Source organism: Microcebus murinus, unplaced genomic scaffold (assembly GCF_040939455.1).
Source record: "Microcebus murinus isolate Inina unplaced genomic scaffold, M.murinus_Inina_mat1.0 scaf005_hap2_Mmur4.0, whole genome shotgun sequence".
Taxonomy (NCBI): Eukaryota; Metazoa; Chordata; class Mammalia; order Primates; family Cheirogaleidae; genus Microcebus; species Microcebus murinus.
The window spans coordinates 266,117-278,604 of record NW_027438951.1 but is presented as its reverse complement, the minus strand read 5'-3'; the positions used below and the strand labels follow the sequence as shown (position 1 = coordinate 278,604).

Here is a 12,488-nt window from a genome sequence, read left to right as displayed (position 1 = left end):
TGAAGAATGCTGATGGGATTTTAATAGGTATTGCATTGAATCTGTAGATCAGTTTGGGTAGTAAAGACATTTTAATGATATAGAGTCTGCTGATCCACGAGCATGGTATGGATATCCATCTGTTTACATCCTCTGCTATTTCCTTCCTCAGTGTTTCATAGTTCTCCCTGTAGAGGTCTTTTACGTCCTTGGTTAAGTATATTCCTAGGTACTTTAATTTCTTTGTTGCTATTGTGAAGGGAATTGAGTCTTTGATTTGGTTCTCAATTAGATTGTTGTTGGCATATATGAATGCCTCTTGATTTCTGTGTATTGATTTTGTATCCTGAGACTTTACTAAACTCATTGATCAGTTCCAGGAGTTTCTTGGTTGAATCCTTGGGGTTTTCTAGATACAATATCATATCATCAGCAAACAGTGAAAGTTTGATCTCTTCTGCCCCTATTTGGATACCTTTGATTCCATTTTCCTGTCTGATTGCTGTAGCCAAGACTTCCAGTACTATGTTGAACAGAAGTGGAGATAGTGGGCAGCCTTCTCTGGTTCCAGTTCTAAGTGGGAATGATTTCAGTTTTTCCCCATTAATTATGATGTTGGCTATGGGTCTGTCATATATGGCTTGTATCATTTTTAGGTATGTCCCTTCTATGCCTATTTTCTTAAGTGTTCGTATCATGAAAGGGTGTTGAATTTTGTCAAAAGCTTTTTATGCATCTATTGAAAGAATCATGTGGTCTTTGTTTTTGCTTCTGTTTATGTGGTGAATTGCATTTATACATTTATGTATGTTGAACCATCCCTGCATCCCTGGGATGAAGCACACTTGGTCGTGGTGGATTATTTTTTTGATAAGTGTCTGGATTCGGTTAGTTAAGATTTTGTTTAAAATTTTTGCATCTATATTCATTATGGATATTTGTCTGTAGGTTTCTTTTTTTGTTGCATCCTTCCTGGTTTTGGTATCAGAGTAATATTCGCTTCATAAAAGGTGTCGGGGAGGTTTCCATTCTTCTCGATGTTGTGGAATAGTTTCTGCAAGATAGGTACTAGTTCTTCTTTGTAAGTATGGTAAAACTCAGGTGTGAAGCCATCTGGACCGGGACTTTTTTTTTTAGGGAGATTTTTAATTGCTGTTTCTATTTCAGCTGTTGAGATTGGTCTGTTCTTCCTGGTTGAGCCTAGGGAGGCTGTGTGTTACTAGGAATTTGTCCATTTCCTCCACATTTTCTAGTTTGTGTGCATAAAGATTTTTGTAGTATTCATAAATTGTATCTTGTATCTCTTTGGGATCAGTTGTGATATCTCCTTTTTTATTTTTTATCTCCTTTTTTATGATGGAGCTTATTAGAGATTTCTCTTTTCTGCTTTTCGTTAGCTTAGCCAATGGTGTGTCAATTTTGTTTATTTTTTCAAAGAACCAACTTTTTGTTTTATTAATCCCCTGAATAGCTTTCCTGTTTTCAATTTCATTTAGTTCTGATTTGATCTTTTTGATTTCACTTCTTCTGCTGGGTTTGGCGTTGGTCTGTTCTTCTTTTTCCAGCAATTTGAGTCGTTTCATTAGATTGTCTATTTGTGATCTTCTTGTCTTTTCATTATAGGCATTTATGGAGATAAACTTTCCTCTCAGAATTGCTTTAGCTGTGTCCCAGAGGAGTTGATAACTTTTCTCTCCATTGTCGTTTTCTTCATAGAACTTTTTTATTTCCGTCATGATTTCTTCATTTATGAAGTAATCATTTAGTAGGAGGTTGTCTAATTTCCACGTTTTTGTGTAGAAATGTGAGTTTCTGTTAGGGTTGATTTCTAGTTTTATTCCACTATGATCTGAGAAGGTACATGGTATGATTTCAATTTTTTAAATTTCTTGAGATTTTCTTTGTGTCCTAGCATATGGTCAATCTTAGAGAATGTCCCGTGAGCTGATGAGAAGAATGTATATTCAGTGGATTTTGGGTAGAATGTTCTGTAGATATCTGTCAGACCAAGTTGTTCTAGAGTTTTGTTTAAGTCCATTATTTCTTTATTAATTTTCTGTTTGGAGGATCTGTCTCGTGCCGTCAGTGGGGTGTTGAAATCTCCGGCGATTATGGAGTTGCTATTAATCCATTTGCTTAGCTCCAGTAAGGTTTGCTTTATGAATCTGGGTGCACCTAAGTTGGGTGCATATATATTTAAAATTGTTATCTCTTCTTGTTGGACTGTGCCCTTCACCATTATATAATGACCCTCTTTGTCTTTCACTACTTTTGTTGGTTTAAAAACTAAATCATCTGAAATTAGAACTGCCACACCAGCCTTCTTTTGGCTTCTATTTGCTTGGAATATTGATGTCCACCCTTTTATTTTGAGTCTATATGCATCCTTGCAGGTTAGATGTGTTTCCTGAAGACAGCATATACTTGGCCTGTATTTTCTATCCATTCAACCAGCCTATGTCTCTTGAGTGGCGAGGGTAAGCCATTCACATTTATTGAGAGAACTGATAGGTAAGGTAGATTACTGATCATTCTGCTGGGTTGGATGTTGTTGCTATGATTTCTGTCTTGAGCCATTGTAATATCTGGCCTTTAATATCTTTGGGTCTTGGTTGTTTTTATATTTGTGGGTTATTATTATGATGTTCTGTGCGTAACGCTGTTTTAAGTACTTCTTGTAGGTCTGGTCTTGTCTTGGTGAATTCTCTGAGCCTTTGCTTGTCTGAGAATGTTTTTATTTCTCCTTCATATACGAAGCTTAGTTTTGCAGGGAATAATATTCTAGGCTGGGCATTGTTTTGTTTCAAAAGAGTGAGAATGGGGCCCCAGTCTCTCCTTGCTTGTAAAGTCTCATTAGAGAAGTCTGATGTTATTCGAATTGGCTTTCCCTTATATGTTACTTGCTTCTTTTGTCTTACAGCTCTTAGAAGGGCCTCTTTAGTTGATACTTTGGTCAGTCTGATGAGTGCATGTCGTGACGTCTTCCTGTTTGCATTGAATCTCCCAGGGGTCCTCTGAGCTTCTTGAACTTGTATATCAAGATTTTGAGCAAGGCCTGGGATATTTTCCTCGATTATATCTTCAAACAGCTTGTCCAACCCTTGAGTATTGTCTTCTTCCCCTTCTTGTAACCCTATGACCTTCACATTAGGTTTCTTCACATAATCCCACAGCTCTTGTAGGCTTTGCTGTTTTATCTTGTTTCTCTGCTCTATTTCTGTGACTGATTTATTTATTGGAGGGTGTTATCTTCAAGCTCTGAGATTCTTTCTTCTGTTTGATCTACCCTGTTCTTGGGACTTTCCACTGTATTTTGTAGTTCCTTGAATTGATTCTTCATTTCCAGGATTTCGGTTACACTTTTCTTCATTGTGTCTATTTCTTTTCCCATTTCCTGGAGACTTTTTGTGGTTTCTTTGTGTTGGTTATTGAGTTGTTGTTGCAGCTGGGTGAGTGTTCTTATGATCCACATACGAAATTCCTCGTCTGTCATATTGTTTGCCTGATTTTGGTTGGTGTCCGTTTCTAGGGGGCTGGTGTTCCTCTTTGGGGGTGTGTTTTCCGTTTAGTTCTTCATATTTCCTGAGTTCTTTCGCTGATTTCTTCCCATGTCGATCAGTTGTTGTATCTTTCCTTAGGTTATTGTTTGGGTATTCACACACCTTGTTTAGTTTCTGAGGCGTTAGGTGGAGTCTGTGGGTGAAATTGGACCACTCCCTCTATATTGAGTCTGTGGGTGCCGTGGAAAGGCTGTGCAAGATGCCATCCTTGTCAGTAGGTGGCGTTTGTTTGGAGTAACAGGCTATACTGTTGATTTTGTGTCCTGTTAACAGCTCTTGTTCTGGGCAGAGCTGGGTTGGGTAAGCCTGCCCTCAGGCCGTTAGCAGGGATCAAAGTTCTATTCTCTGCTTCCAGGGAAAGCTGTCAGGGCTGGGCTGGAATGGTCTCGCTCAGCCAGAAAGTCTGTGTGTCGGGGTGGGGCTGTCTGAGACCCGCAGACTCAAGCGGGCCTTGCTTCTTTCCACCCTCCCCAACTCTGCAGCTACTCCTGGGCCTCTGCCAGCAGGCCAGACCACAAGCCACCAGGCCTCCCCGGACTGTGATGCCGGCAGGGAGGTTCCCTGCACAGGAACGCCACCAGGGTTGGGAGCACGGCCTCCTCCTGGGAGGAGGGTTGCCCTCTAGGATGCCGATCCACCCCTGGAGGCACATACACCTCAGTAGGCTGTTCACGTATAACCCTTCTGTGCCCCGGGCAATGCTAGCCCTCGGTGCAGGGGATCTGGTCTGCAGGTCCGACCTCTGGGTCCCAGAGTTCAAACTGTATCCCCACCAGGGAGAGGATTTCCGGTCCCAATTCACCCACAGGGAGCCCAAGTTGGGTCTATGTCTCTCAGCCTCTGAGTCGGCACTGTTCTCCTGGGAACACGGTGCCAGCAGCATCTGGCAAGGCGGGTGGGTAGGGAGCTCACAGTCTGAGTTCCCCTGAGTCAGGTGTAGGGTCCCAAACAGGAAGGTCCCATTCCCTGGAGGTGCCTCCGGCTGGTGGCTGTATTGTCTCTCTGGGAAGCCGCGGGTAGGGTCGGCAGAGGGGAGGACGAGGCAATATGGCGCCTGCCGCACGGCTGGGGTCTGTGCACACGGAGGTGCCCGGAGGATGTTGGGAACCTGGTGCCACGTCTGCTACAGGCTCAGCGTTGGCAGGCGGCGGCGGTCTCTGGGCTGGTGTCCACAGGTCTCTCCACCCACTGGGGTGCCCACCAGCAGTCCGGAATGCAGGGGAGGGCAAACAGCAAATCCACCTACCCTTGCCGCTGGTCTCCGGGCTACTCCGTTGGTCTCAGCCTCCAGTTCTCCTCCACAGCCTCCTTCCGTGGATTCTCCCAGGGTCTCAGGTCCCCTCCCTCCGGCCCTCGTCCGCTGTATGCTGGTCTTCTTGCTTCTTTCCTCTAATTTCTGCTAGAGTCTGTCTTTTCTGCAGAGACCTCTGTCTAGCGGTGTTATTCGTCCGCCATCTTGCTCCGCCCCTGGTCTTTGTTTTTGCTCCTGTTTATGTGGTGAATTGCATTTATAGATTTACATATGTTGAACCATCCCTGCATTCCTGGGATGAAGCCCACTTGGTCGTGATGGATTATTTTTTTGATAAGCGTCTGGATTTGGTTAGCTAAGATTTTGTTGAAAAATTTTGCATCTATATTCATTAGGGATATTGGTCTGTAGTTTTCTTTTTTTGTTGCATCCTTTCCTGGTTTTGGTATCAGAGTAATGTTCGCTTCATAAAAGGTGTCGGGGAGGTTTCTGTTCTTCATGATATTGTGGAATAGTTTCTGCAATATAGGTACTAGTTATTCTTTGTAAGTGTGGTAAAATTTGGGTGTGAAACCATCTGGACCGGGACTGTTCTTTTTAGGGAGATTTTTAACTGCTGTTTCTATTTCAGCTGTTGAGATTGGTCTGTTCAGGGAATCTATTTCTTCCTGGTTGAGTCTAGGAAAGCTGTGTGTTTCTAGAAATTTGTCCATTTCCTCTACATTTTCCAGTTTGTGTGCATAAAGATTTTTGTCGTATTCATAAATTATATCTGGTATCTCTTTGAGATCAGTTGTGATGTCTCCCTTTTTGTTCCTGATGGAGCATATTAGAGATTTCTCTTTTCTGCTTTCCGTTAACTTAGCCAATGAGTGTCCATTTTGTTTATTTTCTCAAAGAACCAATTTTTTGTTTTATTAATCTCCTGAATAGCTTCCCTGTTTTCAATTTCATTTAGTTCTGATTTGATCTTGTTGATTTCACTTCTTGTGCTGGGTTTGGGGTTGGTCTATTCTTCTTTTTCCAGCTGTTTGAGTCGTTTCATTAGATTGTCTATTTGTGATCTTTTTAACTTTTGGCTATAGGCATTTATGGAGATAAACTTTCATCTCAGAACTGCTTTAGCTGTGTCCCAGAGGATTTGATAACATATCTCTCCATTGTCATTTTGTTCATAGAATTTTTTTATTTTCATGTTGATTTCTTCATTTATGAAGTGATCATTTAGTAGGAGGTTGTTCTCTGGTTTCTTTCTATGTCAATCAGTTGTTGTTTCTTTCCTTTAGGTTTTCGTTATGGTAATCACAAGCCTTGTTTAGTTTCTGAGCCAGTAGGTGCTGTCTGTGGGTGAGATTTGACCACTCCCTGTATAATGAGTCTGTAGGTGCGGTTAAAAGGATGTTCAGGATGTCCTCCCTGTTAGTAGGTGGCGCTTGCTTGGAGGAACAGGCTGCACTGTTGTTTTTGTGTCCTTGTTCCTGTAGAGAGGCACTCTAGTGACTCAGGTGTTCGGTGGGGCCCTGGGACTTCCAGGTGTGTCCTTTTCTCCCCCTTGGTGAGGGCTGGCCTAGGAGAGAGTCTGAGCGGAGCTGGGTTGGGTAAGCCTGCCCTCAGTCACCACCAATTGCATTAGCAGGGGTCAAAGTTCTGTTCTTTGCTTCCAGGAAAAGCTGTCAGGGAGGGGCTTTAATGGATCCACTCAGTCAGAAAGTCTATGTGTGGGGTGGGGCTGTCTGAGACCCGCAGTCTGGAGCAAGCCTTGCTTCTTTCCACCCTCCCCAACTCCGCAGCTACTCCTGGGCCTCTGCCAGCAGGCCAGACCACACGCTCCCAGGCATCCGCTGACTGTGATGCTGGCAGGGAGGTGTCTTGCGCAGGATCGCCACCTGGGCTGGGTGTACGGCCTTCCATTGGGTGGAGGGTTGCCCTCTAGGACGGTGATCTGCCCCCGAAGGCACACACACCTCAGTAGGCTGTTCACATATGTCCCTTCTGTGCCCCAGGCAATGCGAGACCTCGGTGCACAGGATCTGTCTGCAGGTCTGATTTCTGGGCCCCAGAGTTCAAACTGTATCCCCACTAGGGAGAGGAGTGTCAGTCCCAATTCACCCTTGGGAGCCTAAGCTGGGTCTATGTCTCTCAGCCTCAGGGTCTGCCCGGTTCTCCGGGGATCACTGTGCCAGCAGCACCTGGGAGGGCTGGCGGGTAGGGAGCTCACAGTCTGAGTTCCCCTTAGCCAGCTGTAGGGCCCCAAAATGGTAGGTCCCATTGCCTGGAGGTGCCTCCGGCTGGTGGCTATATTATCTCTCTGGGCAGCTGTGGGTAGGGTCGGGGGAGGGGAGAATGAAGCAATATGGTGCCTGCAGCACGGCTCGGGTCTGTGCACATGGAGGTTCCCCGAGGGATTTGGGAGCCTGGTGCCGCGTCCGCTACTGGCTTACTGCTCACTGGCGGCGGTCGTCTCTGGGCTGGTGTCCACAGATCTCTCCACCCTCTGGGGAGCCCACCAGCAGTCTCAGATGCAGGAGAGGGGAAAGTTGATCGAACAACCTACCCTTCCCGCTGGGCTCTGGGCTGCTCCGTTGGTCTCAGCTTCCAGTTCTCCTCCGCAACCTCCTCCCCTGGAGTCTCCTGTGTTCTCAGATACCCCTCCTTCCGACCCTTGTCCTCTGTATGCTCATCTTCTTGCTTCTTTCTTCTAATTTCTGCTAGAATCTGTCTTTTCTGCAGAGACACTCAGTCTGGCGGTGTTTCTCGTCCTCCATCTTGATTCCAACCCCCGGCATGAAGGTCTTTAATGACTTCATGTGACCAAGTCTAACAGCTACTTCTCTGTCCTTGTCTTATTCAACCCTACCCCTCAACCAGCATGTGTTCATTAAGCATCTACTATGTTCCAGGTGCTGTTTAGGTGCTATCAATATAACAATAATTAAAAGAAAGAAAACCCCATGTGCTTGTGGGATGTACATTCTAATGGGGGAACACAATAAACAAAAAAGGTGACAAGTGCTATAAAGAAAATTATAGCAGAGAAGAAAAGAGTAGGTTTCCATTTTAAATAGGCTGGTCAAGGAGAACTCTTTATTGAAAAGGTGACTCAGTCTTCAGTAGAAATCTGAGAAAGGGGAAGTAGCAAGCCAAGTGGAAGAGCATTCCAGGGAGAGGGAATGGTCAGTGCAAAAGTCTTGAAGTAAGAGTGTGCTGTGATACTGGATAACATTACCTAGGCATAAGTAGAGACAGGAGCACAAGTCAAAGGACTGAGCACAAGGGTGATCTATCATTAACGGGGCAGGGAGATGAGAGAGAACCTGCAAAGGAGGTAGAAAAGTAATGGCCAACAATGGAAGACGAATGCTTCTTGAAACACTCTTCCTTTTTAGATTTGGAAACACTATATTCACTTAGTTTTTCTTCTGCCTCATACTTCTTTTCCGTCACCTTTGTTGACTTCTCTATATAACCTCTATAATAATATACTGTGTTTACCAGTTAATCCTCAGAAGAGGATTAGAGTATGATATGATATTGGATTTGCATGTATGCTAGAAGTAAGAGTAAACCAAAGCCCAGAGAAAATAAGGTAGAAGGAGTAGAGATACTTGATGGGAAAGGATGGGTGGTCAAGGTCCAAGTCCCAAAAGGGATATGGCAGATTCCAGGTTAGGCATCAGTAACCAAAGGGCATCTATCAGCATAACAGGGCTTGAGGTAAAAAGTAGTGAAAACTATGAAGGGCCATATAAAGAGGCTGGTTATTTCACAGATTCTTTCTAAATAAGGGTGAACAGAATAGAGCTTATTTATCAGGGAGTGAAGCTGACAGGAATCAGGTACAAAGTAGACCCCAGCACTGGCTTGACTACAGAGTGGGAACCCCATTCCTCAGGCATGAATAAACTGTGGATCCAGGTGGACTGAAGGACCCACATTGATTGAAGGGCTATGGTGTAGGCGGCCCTCTACAACATTCTTACTGATAGAGAAGGATGAACAAGAATACCAAGAATGTAGCCCTGCAGCATATCATCAGAAACCTCCTAGCAGGTCAACACATTAGTCATTAGGCTTGGGTTATGAGTCATTTGATCAGTTAATAATTTACCCAGTTGTCCTAAAGTAAGCCCATATTTCCTTAACTTGTGAGGGAAAAGATCAAGATAGAGAAGCAGTAGGCTTGGTAAACCATGCCAAGGAGTTTACATACTATTTATAGCCAGTGAAGATCCACATAATGGCTTTAAACAGGGGATGGTGATGGTCAGAGTCTTATATTAATGGGTCTGTGCAACTTCCTTATATTTTTCTTCATTAAACTCCCTTCTTTCATCTTCTGAGCATATTTTAAAATCTGAGCTCATCAGGTCATTGGAAAAATGATATAAACTAGAGAGATGTCAAATGCCTTTCTAGCTCCATTTATCGCCTTGACTAGATGTACCTACCCTTTCCTCACTACTTTCACCTAGAAAATTCCTATGTGTCTTTCACATTTAACCTTTAAATGATCACATCAAATCACATTCTTGTACTAAAGTTATTTCATCAAAAATACATATATGCTAGTATATATTTAACATGTTCCATGTCCACCTACAAACTTCTCTTGTCTTTCCCATGAATATTATTGGCCTTGAGATGTTGGAGTTCTGTTTCTTGTAAAGAGTCTTTTGTAGGTCTCATCCCTGCTCTTCAAGAACTATTCTTTAGGTCTTCCCTACCCCCTCCCACCCCCACACACTTTGTTACACTTTATAACTAGCAGCTCCTCACAGATCTATTTTTCTGTTTTTCTTTGTATTTGGCATTTAGCATTCCTTTCAGTTGACATTCATTCATAATCTTTATTCTAGAGGGCTACATGTTCTCCTGGTACTACTGTATTAGGAGAGCAATTAAATACTAATTAAGTTTTTCATTTTTGTTTTCTTTTCTATTCAAATTTATAGGTTCCAACTCCACTGGGAGGTCCTTCTCTATTGGCACCTCAACCCATGATTTATAACCAACAAGGCTTAAACACCAATAATCCTCCCACTCCATCCCCAGGACATCAGGTATGTTTGAGCTGTTGTTGCTTAGAACCTTGGTAGGGATGAGCAGTCACTGTTAGAATGGAGTTTTACTACATATCTATCTTCTGTGCACTGTTGGTCTCTCATAGAAAAAAAACTAATTCTAACAATTTCAGCATCACAAAGAGAGACCACATTATGCAGACCTGGTACAGACCTCTACAAATCTGTGTTTTTAAACCTCAACTGGGTTCTTATATGTATTCATCAATCCTTTTAGTCATTTATTTATTTATTCAATCAACAAACTGAAGTGTAATTAGTACTGGAGAGGCAACTAACTCAGCCTGGAGGTTTTAAGGATGAGTTCCCAAAAAACTGATACCTACATTGAATGGTAAGATTAAAAAATAAACAGCCAGTCAATGGAATAGGGAAACAAATACACAATTAGACAAACAAATACACAATTAGAGAGGGAAGCACAAAGTACCATGGGAACTCAAAGGAGAGAACAGTTAATTCAACAATGGAAGAAGGTTTCAAGACACTTAGTATTGAACGATAAGGAGGATTTCAACTACAGGATTTGGCATTACAGGCAGAGAGAATAAGTTGAGCAAAGAAGCAGAAGCAGATAATGGTAATATGGATGAGTGTAGCTGAAGCATATGGGAGAGTGTCATGATCCTAGTGTCCATTGCATCAGAGTATTGTTTTCTAGAAGGCTTTATAAAGTTTCTACCTCCAGTCTTCTGATGTGTTGGGCCTCCTGATCCCTGAATATCTGTTTTAGGATTCCTGACAAAACTTCAGGTACTAGATAATGAGAAAAATGACCAGAGTTTTGTATGAAAATATTTTTAATTATTTTATAGCAACAAAGAAAAATATGTAGAAATGATTAAAGATTTACATATTTATCTTTCTTTCACTCAGACGCAGTCAATGTAAAGGTACTAAAGCAAAAAGATTCTGATTCAGAAGTGAAAAAACTGATCTTTCTACAGGCTGAACTGAATTATCCGCATCTTCCACGTAAAATAAACATTCACTTGGACATTCAATACTCTTGAGATTCTTCAATTCAATGTTTTAGAGCTTATGTACTCTATTTTTCTTATTTTAATAGTTAATAATTCACCTAACCTTCCCCCAGTCTTCCAATCCTGCCCCTTCCCTAACAGGTTTTTAAAGGCACATGTGTCATTCAGACCCAACTAATTATTCTTTGGGCTGTTTTCTGACATCTAACCACCATATGTGTCAGTTCTGGGCCCTCTGATCACCCTTAGGAACCTGCTCAGGGAGGAGGAGGGGCTGGAGGACTGAGGAAGTACAGTGGGTGGGGAATTCAAGGAGCACCCTCAGTAGCAACATAGCAGGCCCTGCCTCACACCATGTGTTCTCCAGTTGTTTGGCCCCTGTAGGAGCTGCTTCAGATCTGGTTATGACTCTCATCTAATCTGGAGCCAGACCCCTAGGTAAAAAGCTCAGGGCTTCATCCCCTGGAGGCTGCCAGTGAGTGATAATTTACTTCCTTCCTATCCTCATTGAGAAGCTAGTAGCATCATTTTGCTGACTTGGTATTTCCTGGTTGGACCTTCCAGACTCTCAGCATGTAATTGCTATAACTACTCTCTAAGAAACAGGAAGCAGAGGGCAATGGTTGCTCATGACTCTGTGTTGGGCGTAGAGTGTGGTTCCTGAGTAACATAAGCTCACTTTGGCCTAGAGATTTCATCATACACCTGGTCTCTGCTGGCTTGGTTTTTCTTGAAAGTATAGTGTGTTCATATGCTATTATCTTTGAGATATCATCTGTGTCACAAATAAACACAGACCACTATATGTGAACAGTGATGAATTTTGTAGAAATTAGCAATTCAGAACCCTTTTTAGGAAGAGGAAATGGAGGCCCTAAGAGGTTAGATGATTACCAAGGTTCCTTGGCTCCAAATCCAGAACTTTTTCTAATATACCATGCTATAGTGACACATCCCTACCTCCTATCATGTCCCCATCCAAAGCAGATTGGCTATGACCTTGTCTAGATTGAAGACTGGTGCTGTTGCCACATCTCAGCCTGGTGCCCACATCTAGGGGCTTCATCCTTCTATAGTTGAATGCTTGGGTCTTGGACTGTCTTTCCCTTTTCTGGGGATTGTATGTAGGTAGATGTGGGTCAAATTGTGTTCCCTCAAAATTCATATGCTAAGTCCTAAGCCCCAGTACCTCAGAATGTGACTATATTTGGAAATAGAGTGATTGCAGATATAATCAAGATGAGGTTATGTGGGAATGGAGGGCCTATAATCCAAAATGACTGATGTTCTTATAAAAAATGGAAAATTTGGAAACAGATATGTACACTGGGAGAAGACCATGTGAAGACTGGAGTTATACTGCCACAAGCCAATGAACTACCAGAAGCTAGGAGAGTCTCCTAGAATAGATATTCTCCTAGAGTTTTTGGAGGGAGAGTGGCCTTGTTGACACCTTGATTTTAGACTTCTGTCCTCCAGAACTGTGAGACAATATATTTCTGTTGTTTTAGTCACTCAGTTTGTGGTAATTTGTTATAGCAGCCCTAGCAAACTAATGTGATAGAGGAGGCAGCTGGCTTAGGCCTCACCTAGAGCTCAGTGGGAATTCTCTTCTACCCCTGAGTCCACATTA

The 12,488-nt window shown here is 42.8% G+C and overlaps 1 protein-coding gene across 4 annotated transcripts in view; it reads left to right on the top strand.

Moving 5' to 3' along the window:
• The window catches only part of LOC105867622 (phosphatidylinositol-binding clathrin assembly protein), a 96,967-nt gene extending 86,097 nt beyond the window's left edge, over positions 1–10,870 (top strand). For all 4 annotated transcript variants that reach the window (XM_075999777.1, XM_075999774.1, XM_075999775.1 and 1 more), the window contains 2 exons: positions 9,744–9,851; positions 10,749–10,870. In XM_075999777.1, coding sequence (XP_075855892.1) covers positions 9,744–9,851; positions 10,749–10,763 — 123 coding nt within the window. In that variant the 3' untranslated portion in view covers positions 10,764–10,870. The remainder of the gene's footprint in view (positions 1–9,743; positions 9,852–10,748) is intronic.
• Positions 10,871–12,488: the final 1,618 nt, after the last annotated feature.